We start from the raw sequence: 26878 nt of genomic DNA, 5'->3' as shown, positions 1-26878 counted from the left end.
CATTGTACCAGTGGGCAGATAAGTCATCAAAACCGCCTTCCTCCAAATCACCCAATCTGTCTTCAGACCTCTTAAGCCAGGTTGTTGAACAAATACTGTTATTTTCCAACAGTGGGTTGGATATTTTCTACAATACTGAAGAGGCAATTTTCCTTGCAGCTCAAGTGGCAGTTGTCTTCTGCCTCTTTGTTCAATTAGAGGGGAGAGAGCTTGAGGGTTGCAGTATTATTTCTGGTCAAAAATAAAAGCATCATGTGATCCATTTCCCTGTAAATGATACATCTTCCTCTTATAGCCGCCTGACTGACCCTGTTTGTTTGGCCCTCTTAGGAGGGAAGCGCTTTTGGGCAGAGAGATTGAAAATAAGCCTGGTCATTCTCTGAAGGTCCAGACAAACACAAACAGGGACTAAAATTATTCATATCCACATTTCAACCATGTATTTTGTTTTGATTGTGGGAGATAGACCAACACACCATTGCAAATTATTATGGAAGGAAAGTGACATGGGGCTTTCAAAATTAAAATAAAAAAAGAAAGAAAAACATCCTCTTTCTTCCAATAGTTCGTAAAAACTAAATTTTAACAAGATCCTATAAGAATTTCATTAAGTATCAAATAGAGTCCAGCGGTGGATTAAAATCCATCAATCAGTCAACTAAAATTTGCACAACATATTACAATTGAAAGTTTACAGAAGTTGTGGTAGAACAGCTAAAGAACAAATTTAACAAAGAAGAACGAAGAGGTTCTTGATCCCTCTGGAGTATCTGCGGAGAGCCACAACTCAGGTGTAGCATCTATTAGTTGTCTTTATGGAATAGTGTGAAGAATAAACTGCAGACATGGTGCCCTTGTTTAAAAAAAATAGCGGTGGAAGCTGTGAAATGCTTTTCTTCAGCAGATAAGAAAACAGGTCAGAGATGGGAAGACTGATGGAGCTAAGTGAAGGGTAATCCGGGAAGAAAACCTGAACTGAAAAAGATCTGAGACAGTAGTGGTGGGTCACCTTCCTGCAAGATAGGCATCATAAATATACAACCAAAGACACAATGGAATGGATTAGAGTAAAAGTGCAAACCTTAATCCAATTGAGTATCTGTGCAAAGACTTCAAACATTATGTTACTGATGCCCTTCATCTATTCTGACTAAGCTTGGATTTGAATTTACAAAAATTCTAGACGCAAGGCAGACTCCAAAAGACTTGACTCAAAAGTGTTTGTATTTTATGTACTTTAAGGGCATCAAAATTAAGGAATAGCACTGGTTAGCTTATCAGGCACCGTTGCAGCTGATTAATGAGACCCTTTAGATACTATTATTGCTAAACAGAAAAAAAGCTAAGCAAGTTGGGACACTGTTTCTGCATGTGCAGGTGGAAGTTATATAATTCTTTCCATAAACATTTTCTCAGAGAATTAAAGTTTGGGTTCAATGGAAGATTAATATGGGGCGAGGGGTGTGTGCCAGCAAAAAGAAGTCTAGTGAAATTTAATGAGTTTGGTGTGTCGGCTGGGGAGCCCGCTCGCGCCACGCTAATTACGCTCTGTAACGAACTGAGATCTGGGGAGCATCGCAGAAAGACAAAGGCTCTGAGCAGTCCAGCAGCAAGCAGTGAGCAAAACAAAAAATGCTGCATGCACACATTTAAAGCCCAGATAGACAAACACAAGAGAGAGTGGGAGACTGGAAGGAAGGAGATAGCCTTACAGATTTTCCCAAGCCTTCCCTGGTTGCCACCCCCATGTTAAGCATAATGAGATGTAGCAGGAGTTATAGAGCTTAGATCCGACAAACGAACCTATCCATCAGGATCTCCAGGCAGAGGTTGCAAACTCTGGTGACGGAAAATGAGTTGTGAGGAGACACTGAGACTGTTAGAATAACTGAATCAACCTTGGGTGACATCTTGCAGATCCAGCTCTTTAACTAGGTAAACAAAGAGTACATATACACAGTTTCCCTCACAGAAAAGTTGTGCACAGTGCCATCTTTTGATAAGGAGGCCAATTTACAGAACTGGATCCTCCACATGTGGTGGATGAGGAAGTCCCATCTCTTGAAACAGGAGTGTGTCTCTTTCCTTCATTAAGCTCCCAGAGCCTGCAGGGAGTCCAACACTCGTCTTATGCATCAGTGGACTCAAACAGCAAACAATCAAGCTGACTTTCAGTTGTGACTTTCAGTACAATGACACCACACTTGTTTCTTTATTTTATTTTTTATTTTTTTACTGTCATTCTTCTTTCACTTTCTCTTTGAGTGTTATACTTGGATGAGGAATTTGCTCCTGGCACTGTTTAAATGAAACTTGCCCTCTTACCAATGGATTCTAACCTTTAATATTCTTGCCCTGTGTTGGCAAGTGTATATCCAGTTTTCATCATGCAATATGTGTTGATCTATCCCTGTGGCCTTTTTACCCTTATTATAAAATGCTTGTGCACTGCCACTACCCAAAGCTTAAAATGTCGTCAGATTGCAGCTCAGTATTTTCTCATTACTGTGCACAAATGATGTTGGTGTTTATTTGAATGGCTTGTCAAACTCAGTTTGCTTCTATTACATGTACCTGACGAGCTATAAAAAAATCTAATTGTGTGGCCCTCATAATTGGCTTTTGTGTCTATAACTAAGTCCTGACAGTTTTATCTAAACCAGAGAGTCCAAATGCATGACTGCTGACCCTGCCTTCTCCCTGTCCCTCTCTACTGCCTACTGTGTTGTTTTTTTTGTTGTTGTTGTTGTTGTTTTTTTCTGCCAGCTGATTTTCCCATGCGGAAAAGCCCCAAAGCCCCATCTGCATTCCTTTCCAATTAAGCCAGCATCATCTGATTCCAATTACTCTAATTATACCAGCTTGGGTTGTGAGCAGGAGGAGAGCAGGAACCGGAGAGAGACAGAAAAATGGAATAACCAACTGAAAGCGAGGAGAACGTGGCAAGTCTTCACACTTAAGAGAGCAGGAATGCAAGTGTAGCCAGAAAGCCTTGAGGCTACTCCGGTGGCAACAACAACAACAGTAACTAACAACAAAAAGTGCTTGCAACATCGCTGCAACAGCTGTGAAGACTCACTGCGAGTCGATAATGGCAGCAAATGCATGATAGTGACAGTCCGTGTAATCACACCACACATTCTTAACAAGGTCAAACTAATGTAAGGACACATCATGTTTTTAGTCGCACTGTAATGGGATGAACATTAATCTCCCTGTTATGGCTTCTAAAGGAACACTAACAAATCCCTTTTTACTCTATGAAGTCATGTTTGACATCTGCAAGTCTCCTTAGCAATCTCTGGCAATCTCACAAGCATATTTTACAACACTGAGCTAACAGCGCTGTAGGTAATCTTGAGTATTTTCACAGCTGACTGCCCACAGGAGAAATGAGACCACTGGACTGCCCAGTTTTGTAAAAAAAAAAAAAATATGATCAAGTAATAAGTACATCTCATTCTTTACAAGAGTATAGGCAGAAAAAAAAAACTAAGTACACCTTTGTTGTTTCCACAAATTTTCAGGGGACAAGTAATAGCACGTTTGCTCTTCTGGAGCATACAGCCTTGTGTCAAAATAATGCATAGAGGAAATAATAACGTTTTCCTAATATCCACGTTCTATGAAATCCAAACTCACACCAGCAAACAAATCTCATTTTAGCTAAAGTTCTGTATTGGAGAAAGTTTGATTTTGGGATTATTTCCCAGACAGAGGATATGAGCATATTGAAATCATTGATGAACAAATGCATCTCAGACTATATTATGACATTAAAAATAAATTAAAAAGACTGAAGAAGTGGAGCTTGCTTGGGAATGCTCTTTAAAGATAATATGGCAATGCAATTATCACTAGGCACTCTAAAACCTTTAATATATCTGTTTAGATAGATGGGACCAAAAACGATGCTTGGTCATAATGCACAGTTCAATGTTTGATCAAAACCTAGCTCAGTATATCAGCATAAAATATATTATTCCAACTGTCAAGAATGCTGGTGGATGAGTGCTGATTTGAGCTTGTGTTGGAAGCACATTATTTGGTCACGTTGCAATGGCAGAGTTCACCATTAACACTCAACACCACACTTCCAGGGAAACCATCTAAAATACATTTGAAAATCTTCAACAAAGAGGCTGAAAAGAAAAGAATCATGGTGTTGCAGCCTGACTGAAAAACTGTGGTTGGAGCTCAATAGAGTTCTGCCAAAGCAGATGTCTTAAAACCAGTCAGTGAAATAAAGCAATGCATTAAAGACTGATCATATGAAAAGCCGTTATAGCTGCTGAATATGGTTCTACATCTTAATAAAACATTTTGTGTTTGACTGCATTTGTGATCACTTATTCTGCTACATAAATTACTTAAACAATTTATAAACCAAGCAATTTGTTAAGCTCTTTCCTCTTTCTCATGTTTTGTTTCAATCCAGACTATTTTAAGGTGAGAAGTTGACATATTACTGTATGGGAATAAATAAGATGTGCAAACACGCATTTGCCTTGGATCAGATCCCCCCCACCCTCATCATGTTAAAATGAAAGTTTTAATTTACAGCTCTGACACCAACCTAGATATGCTGTGATCTGAAACTGGGAGCTCATTAGATGCTGCACAGACAACACACTGATGAGCAGAAAATGATTGGATACAGGCTTTATGAGAAAGGTTTGTGGTTCTAACTTAACGGTGCTGTTTGTTGCACAGCCTTGTGCAGTGAAGCTTTGTATCGCCTCTTGACTGCTTATTGATTTGTTTTCTGTGTCTATTAACTGAATTTGGAATAGTCAAACACGTTTAATGAAGGCAAAATCAACTTGGGGACTGCACTCACAATGTCATTTACTATGATGATATCATCTGAGTAACAATAATAATGATGGGATAATTATGGAAATTCTCAAATGAGAACACATGTAATAATTTCTCTGAAGATTTGCAAATGTGCTTCAGATTACAAATCTTTATTCAAGCTTCTTCTTGTCCTATTCTTCACAAAAGTATCAAGACTTGTAGAGGAGATGATCCTTTTCCATGTTTGCAGCATACATGTTTGTCATGTCACATCGTTTTTTTCTGCTCTGACATGCTGACATGTAAACACTTTTATCTTTGCCTCAACTGCCATCACCAATGGTTTCTGTCTGGGAGTCATAATGTTGTTGCCTTACAAAACACCAGACTTCCTCTCATGGCTTTACTATCTTTCAGTTTGTTCATCTTTTAAGGAGACTCTCATAATCTACTGTCAGCAGTTTTGCTGATGAACACACTCATCTGAGCATGTTCTTGAATGACCTCCTTTTTTGAAGGATTTTGAACTGAACAATGCTGTTTTTAACCTGACAAATTTCAACTCGGCACATCTCTTCTTGGCACCATAAACTAAGTTCTGTGAGTGAATGAAAGCTACTATCCCCTAACCTTAGCTGTAACAATTTTAAGCTTGAGTTCATAACTCTCGCACTTGATGGACTGTGCAGAGTTATTTCTGCGTCTGAGTTCTGTTACTTCATACAAACCTGCTGCAGGCAGGGATTGAGTCCAGGTATAAGGATGAGAAGTGGATCAAAGATTCCTCTTATTGCAAAATGCCACTTCTCTATGACCAATGTACAGGTAAGCATAGCTGAAATAAAATCTTGATTTTTACATAAATCACAATTTTGTCAGCACTTGGGCTTTAACCAAAAAGGGATTTTGTCAGGTAGGAACCTCGTAGTGCAGGACTCTGATACTTCCGGCATTGGAGTCACATGTGCCACTTTATAGCTAGAAACCTTTAAAAATGTTTTTCAGTATCGAGATAAAAAGATTGTTCTTGTGCTTCTTTATTCTTCATTTTACATTTCTCAACAAACTGACACTAGTGATACAAAGATATTTTTGATTTTGTTTAGCTGTTAAGCTGCAAACTATTTCTTCTTTCTTACTTTTTTCTAAAAATATAGAACATTTTATTCAAGAAAATTGCTTTAGTTTTACATTTTCCTTTGTTCAAAACAGAAATTAGAACAAAGAGGTTTGATAAAGTAGGTGTTAGTAACACTTTATTAGCTTGTTTTGTTTAAAGAATGTCATTGGTTTTATGACTCAAGACAAAGAATGAGAACAAAATGTCTTAAAATCAGAACAGCTCATCAAATCAAAATCAAGTAGATTAACCCTGCTTATAGAAATGGCTAAAATGGCATCCACAGAGGGAATTTGTACTGAATTTATAACAGCATATTGTAACTTTTTTTAAAAAAAAAATCTTATTTTACATCACCTGGTTGTCAATGAAAGCCATATTATTAAATAACTAAATCTTCACTTAAAAAAACAAACAAACAAACAAAAAAACAGCACAGGATATATTTTGATTCCATAAAACAGAAATGATTCTTTCACTGAGCTCTACCGAACACCCTGGGTGTGTTTTGGTTTGCGTTCACTATGTCATTAGAGTCCGTAACAAACACATTATCTCCCCGCTGTACCACCACACTTTCAGGCCGTTTAGAGTGATAATTAGACTGTAACAAGCAGTCGTTCCTTTCATGTAGGTCATGAGCTGCTAATGACACTCTCACTAGTGTACAACTTGGCATTTTCTGTAAGCCCAAGCTATGTGTTTTTCATTTTCTTTCCTCGTGTTTTTGTGGTACTTTTAAAAGTCGAAGCTAGAAATCTCTTAGTTTGGTTATTCAGGCTGATGCACCTCATGTTTAGAAAATGTTAAAGATCTCTGAAAGCTAAAATAATAGGCATTAACACACATATCTAATTACCAATACATTACCATCAGCATAAATCAACAGTATTTTCTAGAAAAACAGTAAGAACCATTATGTTTCCATCTACTTTTTATCCAGGTTAAATACTTTGAATTATGTAGTTTTTCAAGATGTGCGACATATGAAGTCATACTGAAAATATTTAATATTGGGCTTAGTAGTAATTTGAATTTAGAGCAGGTCAGAGAGGTAAGTGCTATGTGCATAGTCATCTGAACTTTACAGTTTGATGTACAGCCAAGAGAAGTTTCCATGACTGCCACTGCAGTGGAGGGAAAATTAGGTAAACTCCACATTTAGACACCTTGTAGAACCACCTTCAGCATCAATAACTCAAGGTTGTAATTTTCTGTATGACTATGTCAGTGTCGCATCATTTTAGGAATTCCTGAACACTGTTCTTTCCATCATTGCTTCAGTTCCTTGCAATTTGCAGGAATTCATTTTTGGACAGCTTTTTTTCAGAATCCCAGCACAACAGTTGAATCGATCTGAGGTCAGAACTTTGTCAGGGCCAGAACAACTTCTTGGTTAGATTTGTCCTCACAGGCAAAATATGCACAGATATATAGCTGATCTTCAAATAGTAAAAACTAAAAACAACAAAACTACTTATTTGCTTCATATTTCAGATATTTAAAGCATGCTGAAAGGAGGAATATATTGTGTTCTATTATGTTCCACTCAAGCCATTGAATTATTTGTATGAAATATATTAAAAATAAGTAAAATATGAAATGAAGGTGCATGCACATAAGAGCTTATAAAAGCTTGTCCTCTGATTGAAATGAAACTAATACTCTACATCATTCTTTTGTAATTGAAAATCAGCTCCAGTGCTGAACCTGACTGATTTCACATAAATGCTGATTTGTTCCGAGTGGCTTTCCCCCTGCACAACACTTCCATTATTGCTTTTTTATTACTTTTGTTGTTGCTGTTTTCCATTGAGAAATAATTCTGTAATAAATATTTCAATATTTCCATGGTTCTGTGCTCAGCTATGCATTTATGTCTCTGTGCAGACGTTACAAAGCTAAGGAAAAATATTTCTGCCGCAGTTAGATATATGATGTTCAACTTCAAAGTGCAGTTTCACGTGCCAGTCGTAGTGTTCCCTGGTGAGCAGTGTCACATTAAGACATAACAAATGAGTCCATGACCCGTGGTAGTTATCCAGGATGTGTTTGTGCAGAAGGAAAACAGCATATGTTATTTGCTTTGCAGTAGCTTCATAAGTGAAAATTGCATTGTGCCTCCATTTGGAGAGCAGGTGTTGGAGCACAGAGGGAAACAAAGCGATTGTCACTCTCCGGGTTTCTGATGACGGTGTACCAAGCTGCTGAAAGGCTCACACATTCTGGCTGTCATCTTAGCAACAAATCTGACTTGTCAACGTACTGGAAGAGGCTGCTTTTAAACACAGTAGAAGACAAACTAGAAACATGTGTAATTCTGTCCAAAGATTTGTCTTTCTGAAAAGTCTTGATCCGTCCTTTCACGCCGTGCACTTTTCTAAGATTGAGTCATGAGGGTAACGGTACCAGGAGGGAAACCCAGACCTCCTTATATTCAGTGGCACTCTTCAGGTCATTCTGGTGGATCCAAAGGCATTCCCAGAACAAATATAAATACCCCTTCCAGTAGATTCTAGGTGTGTGCCAGGAGGTCTTATCCCAGTAGGGGTAAAGTCTCACTCAAGCCGGTTAATGTCTGATTCGGGTCTAGCCAATTTTTCAGTCTATTTCTCACCATCGTAGGCATGAATATGGACAGGAATATGAGCATGCAGGAGCTGTGGTCGTTGCAGGTTTTGGTTTAAAAGTCCTCAAATAAAGTCTTTAATTTCATTCCGTCTCATGGAAATTTATTGTCCGTGCAAAAACAATGAAAACAATTCAGATTAGCAAATTATTTAGTTTGCTATACATCTATATTCTGGCATTTTATTTTCATTTTTTTGTGGAAAGTTTGGATTTAGGTGATGCAGTCAAAAGATATGCACCAACATCAATGTGATTGAAAAGAAAAACCCACCCAAACATAGAATAATATGGACATCACTGCAAACTATTGTCCTGGTTAGAGGGTTTGAAGTCGAATGAGAATAGAAAGTCCAATTTAAGGATTGCAGAATTAATCACATACTTTTAAAAGATAAAAGCTCTCTGGTAGCAATGACCAAAGCAGCAAAGTTTCTCACTTCTTCACTCCGTGCTCGTTCTTAAGATAAACGGATGCAAAATCATAGACATGCTGCTCCAAAAATTGAAACAAAGCCTTCAAATGAAAGCCACAAGGCTCCTCCTGAACTCAGGGTTCAATAATCGGTTTTCTTTCCCATGCTCAGAGGTTAACTTTGCCAGGGAAGCTGGAAATGTAATTTCTTGATAGTTTGAACATACTCTCTGGGTTCTTTTCTGAGAGACTGGCTGCATCACCCTACTCTGTCAGTCCTACAGGAATCACTAAAGAAGCATGTTCATCAGATGTTCAGAGCTTTCAAGGTAAATCTCATGAACCCTGGCACCATTTTTTTGTCCTTTAAAAGTATGTGATCAGCCCTGCAATCTGTAAATTGGACTTTTCATTCTCATTTGACTTCAAACCCTCTAACCAGGTTTGTCTGCCAAAAACACAATTCCCCCACTTAGACATTTCCAACCTTCTGAAACCACTTAACATCCACTGCCATGGCTCATTTGACCCATGCACCATGGCGTTAACACGTATGACAATTTTATGATGCGGTAAAACCCATTGAGGGCACTTCTGGGGAGCACATGTGGCTCTCAGGGCTGTGCTGAATGAGACAGCTTCTCTGAAGTGAAGATGAGAATTTGGTATGCTCGGCCACATGGGATTTTTAGGGAGTTTTCAAGTGTGATGTGGTGAATTCTTGAGCTCCTGGATGGTTAGTGTTTGTTCAAGAGATTTTTCTTTATCCAGATTTAAAATTCCTGGTTCAAAACTCAAAACATCTAATTTTGTATCAAGACCCTGTCAGAAGGGGAACTGTTTAGTCGACTTTTGTAGCAGACAAACCACAAACCCCATGTTCATTCACATGCGCAGCATTCTATTTAAAGTGGTCTTGGTTAATTAAACTTTTATAATTCATGTCAGTTCATTTATGTTGCCTTATATATCCATCAAAAACCATCTCATGTCAAGATTTTTCTCTTCCATTTGCATTTCATTCTTAATTTTGTGTTAATTATGTACGAGAATCACTGAACTAATCCAGATGTAAGCTACCAAGACATCTTATAAAAAACACAAGATATTTTTTATTTTGGTGTTAAATATTTACACAAAATACACCATAGTAATACAATGTAATAGACCATAATTTAAAATGTATGGTAGCTTGTCAAATTTCTTGTCTTGCCAAACTAATCTGCTGAAACAGAACAGATTAATTTTAGATGAACTAAACTGACTTTCCTGAATTCCTTTATTTCATACATAAGGACAGTTTTCACCTATTCACATATTAAGTTATTTTAGAATGAAAAAATAAAATTGATTTATCCTAATTTAGAACAGTTTCTCTTCTAGCTATCTAATTTAAACAACTACTAACAGTATAAAGAAAACCTTAAGTAACTCGTAAAGATGGCTACTAATATCAGCTAAAAACTTACACATCAGTTCTCTTGCAACTTTTAAGTGTCCGTTGAAAGAGATTTAAAATTACAATCTCCCATTTAATTTGTCTAAAGTTTATTTTGTATAAATATGTTCAAAATAGTAGAATTTTAAACAACTACATAGCTGCCCTATATAGTCGGAGGAAAGAAGGGCTGACCTTGTGGGCGTGAGGTGGATAATTGCCAAGAATAACAGCCATTCTTCTGTTTCGCTAATGGAAAGTGTTTAAATGCTTGCCCTTCCTGTCTCCACTTAAAATCAGTAGACCCAATAAAATGAGCTTAAGTTTTTCATTCCTAATCACATAATTCTTCCGACACAGAGAATTATATGCAGGAAACTACTGCAATATTAGAGTTGCAGCACTTCATAAACTTAAAAAAGTATTTTCCACCAAATAACTTTTTTTCTTTTATAGTATGTCCTACACAGCAGTTACTGAATGTCATTTGTTCAGTTGAGTATTCTATTTCCTCTGAGCCAAGAGTAAATCAACTGTTATCAAATGCGTGGTCTGTGTAAGAAGATAGGAATTATTCATATGGTGCAACAGTGGTTCAAAAAAGAGAAAATGAAAAGTAAAATATTTGAAAGACATCTGATGTTGACAGACAAAGCGGGATGAAGAGAGAGGCTCTGCTACAAACTCAATAGACATCCATAATTTGCACAAACTGTATTTTTTTCTGCTTCTGAGCTCTTCATATTGGTCAGCTGCGGAAATCGAAACAGTTGCTTTTAACACCCCCACACAAACACCTTCTCAACCCCACAAACCTTCTCCAAAACTAAAACCTTCCGCACCACTATCCGCCTTCATATGATGTCAGCCAGGAGGAATTCAATCTCCGAAATGGGATATCATGAATGATGCATGAGACGGAAAAATGCATTTACCCAGGCGACAACACAATAAGCTGTTGTTGCAACCACCATAATGTAAAAATACGAAATTTATGGTGACGAAAATACATATGGAGCCAGGAAGACATTTGTGAATGTTGTCTACTTCCAAGCTAAGGCAATACTAGTAAGGGCAAAATGTCTTATATGGAAAATCCTCAATTTTTCAACAAAGTATGGATGAATTTGTCCTTACGTCTACAGGGAGCATAGCAAAAACTATCTTTGCATGCAGGTCTCACTGCCCACTTATGCGTGCATTAGTTTTGTCTCCTTTTTGGAGGAGCACAGTGCTAAGGCTGACATGCCCATCTTCCATGTTAATAATGGATTTTTGATATAAGCTCCACATGAAATTTTAATCTCTGGAATATTAGCTCACTGAGGGAGATACAAAATCAAATCACAGGGTCGTGATTAAGCGGGCGTAGCCCATATCGACCCATTTAAATTCATATTAACCTAGCATCAAAATGTATGAGCCGTGACAGTAATGGCAGACATAATTTAGTGGTGTTATGTCTGTTTTGCAAAGCAAAGGTATGATCAGTTCATCACGTATCTGAAAAAGAGTGAAAATGAGCCTGGATGCAAGGAAATTTAAAAAGGATGCACCTTGGGGCGTTCTATTTTATTTAATGTCAGCAGTGTCAATGCCAAAATGATATATTGTACACACTGTACAACAAAAGTTGACCTTATGTAGTATATAATTTGAGAGTATATACTTTCATTCCAGTAAATATCATTAAAACACACATCTGACCAGATATGTGTTTTAATATTGATATTGACCAGAGAATTGTGTTAAAATGTATAGATAATCTAAGTTTAAATCATCAAACTTCCATTTCTAATGTTTTCTCATTTTGAAACTGTCTTCAAATAGATCATAAATTTCTGGCTTTTGCTGCTAGCTAAAGTAAGTGTGCTTTAGCTAGCAGCAAAAGTTGTAGACTTTTAGTGACTACAAATGTTCAAAGTGTCCAAACATAGATTTAAGTGGAAAAATTGATTTTGCCATTTGTTTTACCTTATCCTTTTATTCCTCAAAAATATTCGACGTATTCTGCCTCATAGCTGAGGAATATGAACATTTTGCTAAGATAAGCAGTAGTGTCACTTTTGATAAATCCAAATTTATCAAAAGATTTCTCTTCCTCTGTCTTTACTATGAGCCTTGTTGGTCAGAAATGTGTGAAAAGAGTTAATAAATTATTTGTTGTTACTGCTTAATTGTTTGTTGAAAATTTGAGAGAGCACATTCAGAGGAGGGGATCCTAAGTTTAGAAAAACAGCTTTTTTCTACTATTTCTAGTGCAAACATTTGAAATGTAATAAACTTTACTTGGGCTTTAATTGGAAATATATATTGCGGCTTGCTTTAAACCAAACACTCACACCTGCTACCGTACTTGATTTCTCTTCCTCTGTCCTAAAGTATTTAAATATCTCTTAGTCGTGAGTTGTTTGTCTGTCGCTTTGTAATAAAATGATGACCTGACCCAGCCCCACTTGCTTCCTATTTACCACCATAGATTGGCACCAGCCCCCAAATAGCCCCCCACTGGTTTGAAAAAGGGAAGATGGATGACTGAACATACCAAAAACTAGTTTCACACCATAGCTCTCCCTATGCCTCATGTTTGATGCATATTTTACTCCAGCAGAGAGCAGACCCAGCTGAGAGAATAAGTGAAGCAAAGCACCACCACTGTGTTGGCATTCTCAAAGGCTCAATAATATATCACCTAGTTTTGTTCCTTACATAGCATCTATCATCACAGCGTAACACGGTGAAACTCAAACAGCCATTTTTCCATAGCTGTTAATAGGACAAAGATTGACAATGTGTGAATGTTTGTGTACAAACTTGTGTGTGTGTCTATGTGTGACTTTACACTTACAGCACAAGAGCTCCATGCAGGAAGGCATTATCTGTAAAAGTGTGTGTGAATTGGGTGTAGGCCTTAAAACCACACTAAATACCTCAGTGCTTTGGGGTGCTAGGACACACAGCGTTGTCATTGGTTTGGATTGCACTCAAGGGAAGAATTCTGTGGCTGAATGATGTGATATATTAAGGTGTGCTCTGCGGCAATGTATGGTAATTTGTTAGACTTTTATTTAATCAGGTACCACTGAATACTAGCCAAACGGAACGCTGCGTGAGCAAGGTGAGCTTTCAAACTCAGGTTTTTCTATATTTTGTCTGTTTTAAAGAAATTAGCTTGTTTCATGTGAGAGGATTTTAATCTGCCTTTTTGCAGTAAGAGCTGTAAATTAGGTTTTGGGTGTTTCAGTATCCACCATCTGTTTGTGAGTGGATAATCGTGTTGCTGCTTTAAAGGCTGATTGATCATGGCAGCATCCCAATGTGGTCCCAGAATGATCGATCGGTTTAGTATCTTACAGAGACAGATAACAGGACAATAGAAAAATGTATTAATCTGAAATGGGACAGATGACAGGAAGTGATTGATTTTTTGACACATAACTAATTTTACAGACTATGTTTCGAACACAGTAATAACTCTTGCAATATGTTTCATCCATACTTCATAATTCTAAAAGACGCAACATGCACCTGAATTTCTAGCAATTTGAAAGCTTAAAAATCTGTAATATTGAATGTGGATACTGCATTACTTGCATCAAAAGCATTTTAAGTTCAAAAGTTCATACGTTTCCTCATTGTGGGATAATAAAGAATATTTCTATTCTTAAGTTATGAAATTCACTGTCTTTAAACATTTGATTCTCTGATTAGTGTTTTAATTCATGGAAGATCAAATTGTCATATGTTTCAGTAAACATGTAAAATTAGACTAATCTTTTATTGCACATTTATGATATCACACTTAAGAAACATAAAATTTGGAGCTTTTAAAATAATTAATTTAATAGGAAAAAGGTTTTCACAAGAATTGCTGAAATTTGAGGTTGAAAATCAAAATTTTAGTCTTATCTGACTGAAGAACAGCAGCAATGACTTCAGTTGGGTCAGCTGTTAAAAAGTGAATATGTGGAAAAGCACTTCTTGTTATTGATTCAGCTTTGGTTGGAAATGTAACGCTCTGGGCTTGTTTCTTAAGGAACGCTTGTGCTGTGAGGAAAAGCATCTCCACAGCATGATGCTGCCACAGTTTTTTGTTTTGTCTTTTTTTTTTTATCCTGAACATTGTGTGGTCAGGGCAAAGTTCAACTTTATTCTTCTGCTTTAAGAGCTTTTTAAATATGGGCCACAAAGTGTTAGTCCAGGCTTACAATTTACCTTGCACTCTGCACATGGAAACTGCAAACAGGACTGTCTATAGATTTCAAAACTGGTTTTCTTCTTGCCATGTTTCAATAAAGGTCAGCTTTATTAAATACAAGACTATCATTTGCTGTATTGGCAGAGTCAGCCCACCTGAACTGAAGCTAACCTTGGAAGGTTTTACAGAAAAGTTGTATTTATTCTAAGTTTAAAGATTAAAGTGACCTTTGACTAAAATCTGTGGTGCTGGATTTCATTTAAGAAGAAAGGGGGCTAATTTCAAATAAACAATACTGCTTTCACTTTTTTTAAAATATAAATATGTTTAATTTTTACTTCCACTTTACAGTCCCATAAAGTCACTATGTAATGCATTGTATTTGTGATCGTCTGAAAATGTGTAAAAGCTATGGGCGTATGAATATGTGTACAAAGCACTGTAAATATCTTGATCTGGGAGAATGCCCAGCCAAACTTCATTGTTTTTGCTGTGGAAAGACTCCAGCCTGGTTGTGCAATAAATCACTACCACTAAAATAAGCAAACTGTAATGTAAAGTTTTGGGAATATAAAGTGTCCGAGTCTCACAGCGCAGAATTATAGAGTGTGGAGGAAACACTGGACAACTGCTTCTACAGCAGGTGATTCAGCCAGCCGCTGACAAGTGGAAACAGAAACACGGGGAAGCACTCATCAAAGGGCAGCAAACCATCCTCGTGACTTTGCCTGCTGTTGTCTGACCACCAGATTTACCAGCTGACAGAATGATAGGTCCTGTGCAGTGCTACCTTTTTGTCTCTGCATTCTCTGGCTCCTCACAAATTAAAAGAATGCTTTTGAAGTTAGCTTATATCACTCTCACTTCCCTCACATCCCCATACCAGCTTCAACTTGGTTGGAATTGTGTCTTTTGAATAGATTTTATATCCCATGACATCTATAGCATGTTCTTAAATCCTCAATCTATAAACAAAAAGAAAATATCTTGCTACAGCAGGAACATAGCAGCCACGCCATCCTTGCTGTTTCCTCCAACCACTTGACACAATGCCCATTGTCTTTGGCTTTTATTGCTCTCCTCCAAGCCAATGCTTAGTCACACACCAGGCCAAACTGGTATACCTGAGGGTAGTGACTAGTATGTTGTTATCCCAAGGATTGACAGCCTGATACACAAGAACACGCAGTCTAGTGTGTTTGAATGTGTGTTTGCTCACAAGAGAAGCATCCAGGATCCCCTGTAGTGCCAATTACACATACAGCTCTAATCTCTTGAGCGGGCTGCATGCATAGAGAAAGAGAGGAGACAGAAGCATGGATAAAGGGCTGAGGAGATGAGAGACAGCAGCCGTAGTAATAGGAAGGTTTGGCAAGACGTGTGTGAACTGACGTATAGAAGAAAGGAGCAAGAAGGAGGAGAAACAGATCACAGATTGTCACATATAGACGCACATTTCCTCACAAAGGTATTTATACCCCTTGAACTTTTTCACATCTTACGTTACAACCAGATATTGTGAAGTATCTATTTGCGATTTTATGTATTAGAAAAAAATTAAAAGGTTGGTTTATAACTGCTGAACATAAAGTACTTCCCTCTATTGTACATATACTGTACAGTATGTTGGTTCACTGAACTCATATTCCTCTTTGCTTGAGATAAAGACACGATCATGTTATGAATGTTGGGATGTTGAAATATGCAGATTACATGGGTTTAAAGAGTCCTGTCAAGTATGCACAATACTTTTAAAAGGCTTCCAGTTTGACTGGTGCATGTGCAGTAAGATCATGGTTGTGAAAGTCAGTTTTTTCACTGGTTTACAGTGGAGTACTTTTTCCATGATAGCATGGCTTCTTCAATTTTTGCTATAGTTAATGATCCACTGGCTGTTCAGAGAGAAATTGTCAGTGCAGTTTCAATGTCCCACAGGTGGTTGGGTCAGTGTGAGCCAAATTAATGAGAAAGTAGGTCATGTTGTTGGTTTAACTTCTAGCTTCAGGCTCTCTACATCCTGATGTGAGCCAGTCTTTATCAGTACAGATAAAGTTTCTGCACACCGCAGCCTTCAATTAATGCTACGACTAAAGTAAATCTGTCAAATTTGAGTAGCATTTGCATTAATTCTGTGGTGAGAGCAATGGTGTGTCAGAGCAATACAACTGCCACAATTTCTGGCCGTGAACTGGGCAGAAAGGCGATGCTGGAGCATTTAACTCAAGCAGCATTCGGTAACATTTTATTTGAAGGGTGTGCATAAGACTGGGATGACACTGTCATAAACATGATATAACACCTGTAGTGAACATGAAGGAGCCTTCATGAATGTTTGACTGTTGTTAGAAAATATCATTCGGTAAATAATGACAGCTTTAATGCAAGGTTGACACTTTTAGTGCACTTTTAATGCAAGTTTTAGTACAACTTTGAAATTAAAGTGTCATTATTTACCAAATGATGCTTTATGATAAGTTGTAAACATTCATAAAGACTCCATCATGTACATAACAGGCGTTATATCATGTCAGTCTTTTGCAAAATGCACATCCATTCAAATAAAGTTTTACCGCATATTAATTTGATAGAGTGCCCCAATCAAAGTTTAGATCTGTGGCAAAACTTAACATTTATTTGCAGATGGTCCCTATGCATTCTGGTTGAGTGTGAGCCATTTTATAAAAGAGAATCCTCAGAACCTCAACTACAACGTATGGAGACGTTTGACAAAAAAATTGCATTGCTTTGCTTTTCTGTCTTTTAAAATCACAGTAAGCACAATGGAAAATGTAACATGAAGAAATATAAAAAGCGTCAGGATGAATGCTTAACATAGGTACTGCATGTGGTGTGAAGAAAACTGGAAAAGAAGTCGAACAAATGCGAAAGAGATACAGAGAGATAAATGTGTTGACAGGAGAGTGAGGGCAGCTCCCTTACTCTGTACAGTGTTGCATGCAGAGCCCCAGGTCAAGACATGCATCTGTCTATCTAACTTTTATCAGTTAAAGTGATACAGCCCTGAGAGCCCCATAGACACATAAGGAGACTTCTAAAGCTTGATGTCTTTTTTTCCTCAAGCATTATCAAAAGGTAGCAAGGGCTTCCTTTAATGTGTTATATCTGCCTGTCATGTCAGCTCCCTCCATCTCTTTCTTTTTCCTACCTTTTATTATTCTTTAACCTCCTGCTCATATTCAGAATGAAAAATTATTGTGCTTTTTCTGTTTTTTGTTTTATTTTCCACTAATACTTTCCCTCCCCCTCACCACAGCATGGTAATGTTCTCTGAAATTACAGTGAGGTAAACAGAGCAGGGGAGTGGAAATGAAATAACTGCTACAGGGCTGTCAGGTTTGGCAAGGGAGCCATCCGTCAGCAGGAAATGACACGTCGTTCACCCCTCCACCCCGCCCAGTCCTGTCACACACACACCGTTTGATTCCTCTTCTCCTCCTGGTGGCAAGGTGAAGGAATTATGCTCATCACAGCCTGAGCGCAGCCTGGAGCCTTTCCATTAACCTTATACAACACTGGTCAATGGCGAGGGGATGGACACACGCAGCAAGGGGGGCTTTTAAAACCATACGCGCTAACACACATACACAAGCATACAGTATAAACTGTAAACTGTACCTTTAATGGAACAAAAGCCCCATACATAATCACATTGAGATCAGATACACACACACACACACACCTCAATTACCTTTTCATTCATAGCCTGACAGCAGTGCATGTGCAAGATCTGACATTAAAGGAAATTAAATCTCCTTGTGGAATGGGCCAGCCCATCTCACCTTGCTGTCAAAATACTCCTATTTCCACTCCTCTCCCCTAACCTTCTCATCTGGGTATTTAGAGCTTTGTGGTGCGGAACGTCATCAAAGAGGAAAAGTTAGTGAGGCAGCCGCGCTTAAAGGAGGCCTCCCTGCGATAATACCCGCGCAAACGGAGCCCCTCTACAATTAGCCCACGCACCCAAATTACCACTTCACATTCTGATGCCTTCACGCACTGCACAAACTGCACACACACACAGACGTATCATTGGCTTAGCCCAGTGAGTGAGTCACTAAGTCAGTTAACTCTTTGATCCAGACCTCCTTTCTGCTTTCAGATATGAAGCCTATCTGACATAATCCTGAAAAATATTGGCTCACGCAACCAGTGAGACTCAAAGAAAAGTGCAGCTGCAAGGCTACACACTCTCAAAGGACTTAGCTGGTAGAGTGACACATGTACAGTAGATTTTTTTTTTTACAGGCAGATTTAATTAAGCCTCATTGAGATCTCAGATCCTGCATCATACGAACTCATGTGAGCTCTTTTCTCACGCGTCCAAATGCAGCAAACCTGCAGAGGAAGGAGTTTGCCAGATAATTCACTTTATATTTGAAGGGGGGAAACGCTGGGATCCTGGGCACCAGCCTTTTCCCGAAGGTTTTAATCAGATTAAACATGGCTTGTCAGATACATGAGCTAATTAATCTGGGGAGAGACCAATCCCCTCTTTCAGCAAATGGAAATATGGAGGCAGGACATTGGTGGAGACACTTCCTCTCCTCCTTCAACTTGTCTTGATCATCAACAAGATGCAGAAAGAGACCAGCTGAGAAACGATTTCCTGTTGTGAATCATACAGTCTTTAAGGATTCTGTTGTTAGAGAAAAGACATTCATACTGTTTGACGTTTTTCCACAACCTCAATCTGAGAAGATGATAGATTCCTGATTTTAAGACTAACCGGAGCTGCTGTTTACAGAACTTAAGTATATGAAATATTCTCTTAGACACTAAATCACCTTTATATATATATATCAACAATATTTCTTGACATGAAAACAAACTCAACTGCTGTGCACACTGTTTACCGTAATTTATCTTAGCCAATGCTCTTTTGTAAGGTTTTGTACCTGAAATTATTTTTTTAGACCATTTCTTTTCTATTAATATCTTCAGCTTCTGAATATGTATAGGGTAGAGCACATTTATCATCATCACTACAAAAAATGTGTAAATTGTCTTAAATGCAATTAATCTATTATTGCATTGGAATAATCTTACAGTAAAAAAACATTATTATTACATTACATACATTATTCTGTTGTAAAATTTTCATACAAAGAAATTATTGCTTTAAAAATCTTTGATACCAAATTAATTGGAACCATGATCAATCCCAAATGCTGTTAAACGTTTACTAAAGGAAAAAGAGGAATCTTAGGGTCACAAAGTTTCTTGACTAGTTATTAGGCATTGTCCAACCATCACAAATATACATTTTGGGACTTGGATAAATATTAGGACTTTAGTTAAAACTGTGTGCTTTGGTCAGAGGAGATGAAATTGAGATTTAAAAAAACACTGTGTGAAACAAAAACTGACGCATATAAAAACTCCTCATTGTTAATTATACCTGGCAATCTTTGATGCATTGGGCCCATTTCTCTTCCAAAAGTCCTGGAAACTTTATGACGGCACATTGTATTGTATTACTCTTTAAAATGTCAAGATATTTTAAATGTATTTAGAAAATGGAAAGCAATGATCATTTGCATAGTTATCCAAAACATATTACCTAATCTTCATAGAAAAGTTTTCATCAGACACAATTTTTTATTTTTATTTTGGAGTTTGCTCCCATAATCTTTCTCGCAATTATAGTGCATTTTATGCATTAGATTTTTTTGTACATTTTTCACACATTTTACCACGATCATATAAAATAATATACTGATTGAAGGGATTGAAGTTTATAATGCGTAAAAAATATTTCTAGACTTGTTCAGGTCATTATGGCAAAAAAGTTGCTTTATTCTAAAGATTTCAGATGTGTTCATTTTTAACCTTTCATGTTTATAAGAAATTTGACCTACAAACAAATAACTCAAATTCAGACTGAAAGAGGACATAGCATAATGTGGGTGCTGAAGTGGGTGTAAAGCTCATTAAAATCTCATCAAGTCTTCGCTCTCATTTTATTTTCCTGGCTTTTGACCACGCCATAGTTGGCTGTCTATAGCGCTGCATTAGCCCCTGGCATATTTAACTCATGATGGTCTCAACTGCAGTTCAATAAAGGGTTCAGCGATGTATCTCGCATACAGTGAAACTCTGGATGGCTGCCCGATTGGATGAGTCACTTACTACCTGGAGGAAGGATGCTTTGCTAATGTGCTTACAGCCTACAACATCATAAATCCATAATTAGCACTGAGGCTGCCATTTCATGCTTAATTTAAGCGCTGAGTGATTTGAAACGTAGATTGAATAGTAAGTTACATTGTGACTGCCTGACTCAGTGGATGATTGACTGGTTGGGCGGTCTCAAGCTGTTTCATGGGGGGAAACTCACAACTACCTCAGGCTAAGCCCATCACCAGCTGTGCAGCTTTCCCCAGCAAAGAGCTGTTTCTGGAAATATTGAAATCTCTATTGCTCAATAATACAGTTCACCTTTTTGTCTCATTTGATCTCTAAACTTGACCATTTAAAAAACTACTCTTGTAAATATATGTCTTATGTGAGATGCTAATATTAGCATGACTGTCATGCCTTCCACTCCCATGAATCCCTTAAAAGGATCACACACATGCGCTCAGAGCTTGACGTCTGTAAATTATTGATGTAGTCACCCAGCATTTGATCCGATAAATGTGTTTGTCTCAGAGGCCAAATGCTTTTAACAAGAGTTTGGTTGTAGTTTGCCATATTTCAACCCATCTAGTGATTATCCATTACAATTATGTTATCGACTGACCGGTTTTCATGTTTTTTCCCTCCTTTGTGTCCCACTTTCCCCTTTTTGTCGTGGCAGCAACAAGAGCAGGACCCCACAAACCTGTACATCTCCAACCTGCCAGTGTCGATGGATGAACAGGAGCTGGAGAACATGCTGAAGCCCCTGGGTCACGTCATCTCTACAAGGATACTTAGAGATGCCAATGGGGTCAGCAGAGGGGTCGGCTTCGCCAGGTAAATAAAGATCATAAATCAATGGGAAAAAATTGACTCGTTTGTCCTTGTATGATGTAGGAGAAACAGTTAGCCTAAAAAAATCCATAATTTTCCATAACTTGAGCTTACAGTAAAAAAACATGTTATGTCTCTGGAATAAGTGGAGGTATCTTGATGGCACATACTTATCAAAGTAATGGTTCTTTAAATTCGGAGAAGTTTCCTGTAGAGCCATAAAAGAAATTGCACTACTGTTGTCTTGGGTTGAAATTGTTACTGATGATTTAAATAAACATGGGTAACCATCACACACTGAGAATCTGTGTCGACATCAGAAAATTGCTGTTAAACTCTACAACACTTGAAGAATAGACAAAATATTTCAGATGTGCAAAGCTGCTTGCAGGAAGCCCAAGACCAACAGCTTTAAATGCTACGATCAATACTCAGCTGTGTTGATCATAGCAGCGGGGTATAACTGGACGCCATACTTTCCAGATTCTCATCTGTAAAAGAAAAAGACAAACATCTAACCTTAACATTAAATTTTACAATTATATACTGCTTTTTGCCGAACTTTAACATATCCCTCAATAAAATAAATAAAGTTTGTAGTTATAAACTGATAAATTGTGAAAGGTTTCAAAAGGAGTGGATACTTTTATAAAGCAAATTCAGTGTCCATGTGTTTCACAAGCATGGATAGTGGCTATTGGTCCTCTGTAAAGTCACTGCTGCTGTTCTTCTGGCACAAAGTCTGTCATTTAACAGTTTTTTTTTCCATTTTCTACTTTGGAAAGTTTCTTCTCCAGCTTATTAATCCCCCAAAGTGATAAACCACTCTGTCCTTGTCCTCGACAGCAGCCACCAGGCTCTCATTCCTCCCTGTTTACCCAGAGGAGGCCGGTGACGGCCACACGCCGCCATCTTGCAGGGATTTTTCTTAATCACCTGCTCTGGCTAAACTCCTCTCCTATTCCCTGCTCTATTACTGAAAGGTTAAAGCAGGATAGATGAGGGCATACACACCACATAAACAACTGCACAAATAAGCATATGCACAGATAGATCCCACATACAAGCCATTGTGCACATATAACAACACACATTAAAAACTAGCCTCTTAGTTGCAGTCCCTCAAACAGGCAGCCCTCCCGCAGACCAGCAAACAGAGCACAGCAACAACCTGCCACAGGCCACCTGTTCAAGCAGCCCTCAGTGGCTGCAGGAACAGACATGATGGAAAGAGAATCTGAGAAAGCGGCTATATGAGAGGGACGTGGGTGTGACGCATCGGTCTCAGAGAAACAAGTAACTTTAGAGGTCACTGTAAAGAGACGAAATGTTTTTTAAAGAGAGATTATCAGAAATCTTTACAGAAAGCGGAAGGAGTGAGAGAGGTCAAGTTTAAAAAATTATTATACAGGCATAGGTGACTGAAGAAATGATCGATTATAATAAAAAATGTGTCCGTAAAAGAAGCCAGAAGGACAACTGTCCACAGAAGACAAAACAGATCAATGGACTACATAAAATGTAGACCTCCCATTAGCTGTGTCAACAGACAGACAGACAGGCAGCTGCTGAGGGCTGGACTGTGAGGAGCATTAGAGAGAGTAAACTGAGCTAAGTGTTTGTGGGCTGATCCATTACTGTTATCAGAGCCCATTACTCCAGCCCCAGCACTAATCATTGCAGACAGCAGCACCTGATGCCATTAACCAGCAGCATACTCAGAAAAGCCAAACCTGCCTCCCCATCTACCTGCCTGATTCTGCAGCTGACTGACCAACACACAGCCTGGCTGGCTGATTTGTTTCTCAGTGACTGTTTTCCAGTCTGCCTGCCTCATTTGCTCCTAGTATTCTGGGTTGATTTCTACCTGCTGTAGTGATGGAGAGACAATAACAAGAGATGGTGTTTTTACAAAACATAAAACATTGCATGAGTATCATTTTCAGAAAAGGAACAAAGGTGTGGTCTGCATTAGCAACTCTTACCATTTGTAAAAACTAATTAAATATGCTAAAATGTTTTTTGTTAAAGTTATAAATTTTTTAGATGCAGGAGTAACACACTTAGAATTAGTCCCAAATAATCTCAATGCTGCTTATACCATACCATTCACTTAATTCAGATGTGCGTTGATCTTAATGACACAGGAAATTACTACAATAAAATGATTATTCACCTACACTTGCTCATATTTGGGACAAGTTGGTGAGTGTGAGAGGCTGCTGTGCCTTGGCAACCCTGTGGTAGGAGATGCCCAAAAGACAACGACAACTGGCTGGATCATATTGATAGTCAGTTTACCATATCAACTAGTCTAGTTATTAGCCAATGTTAATGTCTACGACAGTTCATAATATATTATTATTGATTGTAACAGGAATTCACCAACTCAAAAACTCTCAATTGTTATTTATGTTGTGTCTACATCAGCTGCACCAATATGACACCAACAGTGCAGACTGACGAAGGTTTGAATTCAAAGGATTTTCATCCAGCATATATCAGATAACACAAACACAAATTACAACAAACTACCTGTTTAACAATAATAAATAAATTTTTTAAAGGTTTAACAATGGGTCAAAGCTGTGTTTATAAAATTAATGAACACTATTTGCTAAGTTTTTCATGTCTTAATGTTTGCATGTGTGATTGCGTGTATGCGTGTGTATGTTGGGGTAAAAATAAGAGGAAGGATTCTCAAAAATGGTTAATCTGGTCTTGTAACAAAATGGCTCCTGTGACTCAAAAAAGACATTAGTCCGAAGATGGTGAATCTAATTAACCACATGTTGCATGTAGTTCGTTAGATGAACTACATGAATTACATGCAACATGTGTGTTGAAATACTTCTGTTACCTGCAAGTATTTCAGCAGGAGAGTGGATGTTGGAGAGAGTGATATATTTGACTCTCTTGAGATCCAATCCTGGTTCATGACAGACTGTGAATTACTTTCCTTCAGTGATGTGACAGGTGAAACAAATGAGGCTCCGTTTGCATGCAAAACCTAATGTTAACACATTTATCACTCAAAAATTAACCATAAAAATAAATCATGAAACATGAAAATAAATCAAATCAAAGAAAACTTGTTGAATTAATGATGTGTCTTAGTGTTATGCTTAGCTATATATTATTGTGCTAATGCTATCTTGTACCTGTTTTTTTCATTGTTATCTTTAAGACAGATTTTTCTCTCTTGGAGTAAATTTTCTTTTCTTATGGAAGAAGAAGAGCTTAACAAAACTTTTCTTGTCTGGTGTTTTATTTTCTTCTCTTTTGGTTCTGTGGTGTCTGAGGAAGAAATCTGGTCAATTATTGTCCTGGAAGAGTTAACCTCTGGGTTAACTTAGTCTGGTCACTGTGTTTCCCCATCCAGTTATAGCTTGATTTGCATGGTTACTAAAGGAATGGTCTCAAACCTTTGCTGCTGATTTGAAATTGAAACAAAGATATGACTGCACTACTTCAGGCATGTCTTAGTTTCTGAAAGCTGTTTTAGGAAATTGAAGGTTTGCAATGGAAGTCAGGAGCAATTTCTACCATTGGAGCATGCTGGAGCCACATTTTTGTCCCAGGAAGAGAAGTAGGGCAAAAGGAAAAATGGTCTCCCTTAGCAAGCAAGGTTGGATCTAAAGACAGCTGGTAAAGGGACGTTAGAGGCCCTCCTCGTTGTTGGGAAATTTGAAAGGGAAGAAGATGAGAATCTAAATTAGGGTGACCATATTTTCATTTGGGAAAACCACGATACACGTTGGAGTGGGGGGGGGGACACCACGACACGTTGAATTAAGAACAGGGCTGCCCGCACTGACGCGGCTCAGGGATTACGTCACACGCAGCGCCGTGCTCAGTTCCCTAGTGCCCGTAAATTTAATCGTCCAATGAGGGCAATTTAAAAAACAGGACATTTCCTCACTTTCTAAAAAAAACCCGGGACGCCCGGGACAGGACGTGAAATACGGACATGTCCCAGGAAATACGGACGTTTGGTCACCCTATCTAAATCCTTTCCTTACATACACAAAGCTCTAGGTGTGACTATGTCCATTATAAAGCATGGGGCATAATATGTGTGATGCTGTAGGCCCGTTTCTCTCTTTACCATCCGGGACAACGTGTGGAATTAAAGGACTTTTGGATAAACTGAAAGACACATTTATCTATGAATCAGTCTATGTAACTAGACTATTCATACTAGGTATTGAGAGTTTTTTGTTTTTCTGCTAATGTAAACACACTCTGAAAAGATTTGAGCTAATTACTTGATTCTGAGTGCCAGTGAAGGGCTCAAGGCCACTAACCATATTTATTGATCAGCTAAGCCGCATTGACCTCTTGGTAGCAGTCAGGGAAAAGTGGACAAATAAAGAAAGATGTGAAAGAGGGTGGTTACAGGGTCAATCTGAAATCATACCAGGAAGTGTGAAAGATAATTTATTTTGAAAGATAATAGTAATAAGCAAGAGAAAAGAGAGACAAATGCTGATGTTAAGTGACTGCTATATGGAAAGAAAGGAATGCACAGATAAAGAAAAGAAGGGCATGGATAGTAAGAGAGAGCAGGCAAAAAAGAGTGAGTATAATGGTGAACGATGGAGAAAATAACCAAGGTTGAAAGACAGGGAGGAATGAGAGAGAGACGTCAAAAAGAAAGGGTGTAGATGGGCTGGGAGTAAGATGGATGGGACGGTGAGAGCGATAAAGAAGCTATGGTTTAAAAAAAAAAAAGAAGAAGAATGAGGGTTGCGATAGGAGAGGGATGAGAGACAAAGGACAGAGAAGTGAGAGGCTGACAGGATGATATGAGTATTTCAGGAGGTGTGGGTGAAAAAAGCATGAAAATGTGGAATGCAATGAATTCTGCACATTCCGGGAGCATATTATAATAAAGGCACTGCAGTTTCTGGGGCCTGCATTGAAAAACAATCTCATTTTGATATCAGGCTTTTCTGTGTAAGGAAATCTGAAATGTATTTACTGCAAAGGTTTGCAAATTCATGCATATAAATGTTTGTTTTTAATATGTTACTGTGACCTAACTTTATTTAACTTTTTGATAGCAATTCTTTATGCACAGAAAAGCAAATCCAACTGTTTGACTGGAGTTACTGACTTTTTCGGTAGTGTCTTTAAATTTAAATAGACTTTGGGGTTGCAGTGTAAGAATTAAAATCCATCTATTCCCACTCATCATATTATGATATGATATATACTGTTTTTGTGATCTAAGCTAAGTGTAAGCTCACCAGAGGTTGGCTGAGTTTGATTTCAAGATGTTGTGCAGGACTTATGGCAGAA

General features: G+C 38.0%; 1 protein-coding gene across 16 annotated transcripts in view; it reads left to right on the top strand.

Moving 5' to 3' along the window:
* The window catches only part of rbms3 (RNA binding motif, single stranded interacting protein), a 312168-nt gene that overhangs the window by 199342 nt on the left and 85948 nt on the right, over positions 1-26878 (top strand). For all 16 annotated transcript variants that reach the window (XR_006372710.1, XR_006372709.1, XR_006372711.1 and 13 more), the window contains one exon: positions 21420-21577. Coding sequence is in view for 13 of the 16 variants with exons in the window: in XM_044138143.1 (XP_043994078.1) it covers positions 21420-21577 (158 nt within the window). In the remaining 3 variants the exon portion in view is untranslated. The remainder of the gene's footprint in view (positions 1-21419; positions 21578-26878) is intronic.

Source organism: Gambusia affinis, linkage group LG14 (genome assembly GCF_019740435.1).
Source record: "Gambusia affinis linkage group LG14, SWU_Gaff_1.0, whole genome shotgun sequence".
Classification (NCBI taxonomy): domain Eukaryota; kingdom Metazoa; phylum Chordata; class Actinopteri; order Cyprinodontiformes; family Poeciliidae; genus Gambusia; species Gambusia affinis.
The sequence above is the reverse complement of the archived record's forward strand: the minus strand, read 5'-3'. Positions and strand labels throughout refer to the sequence as shown.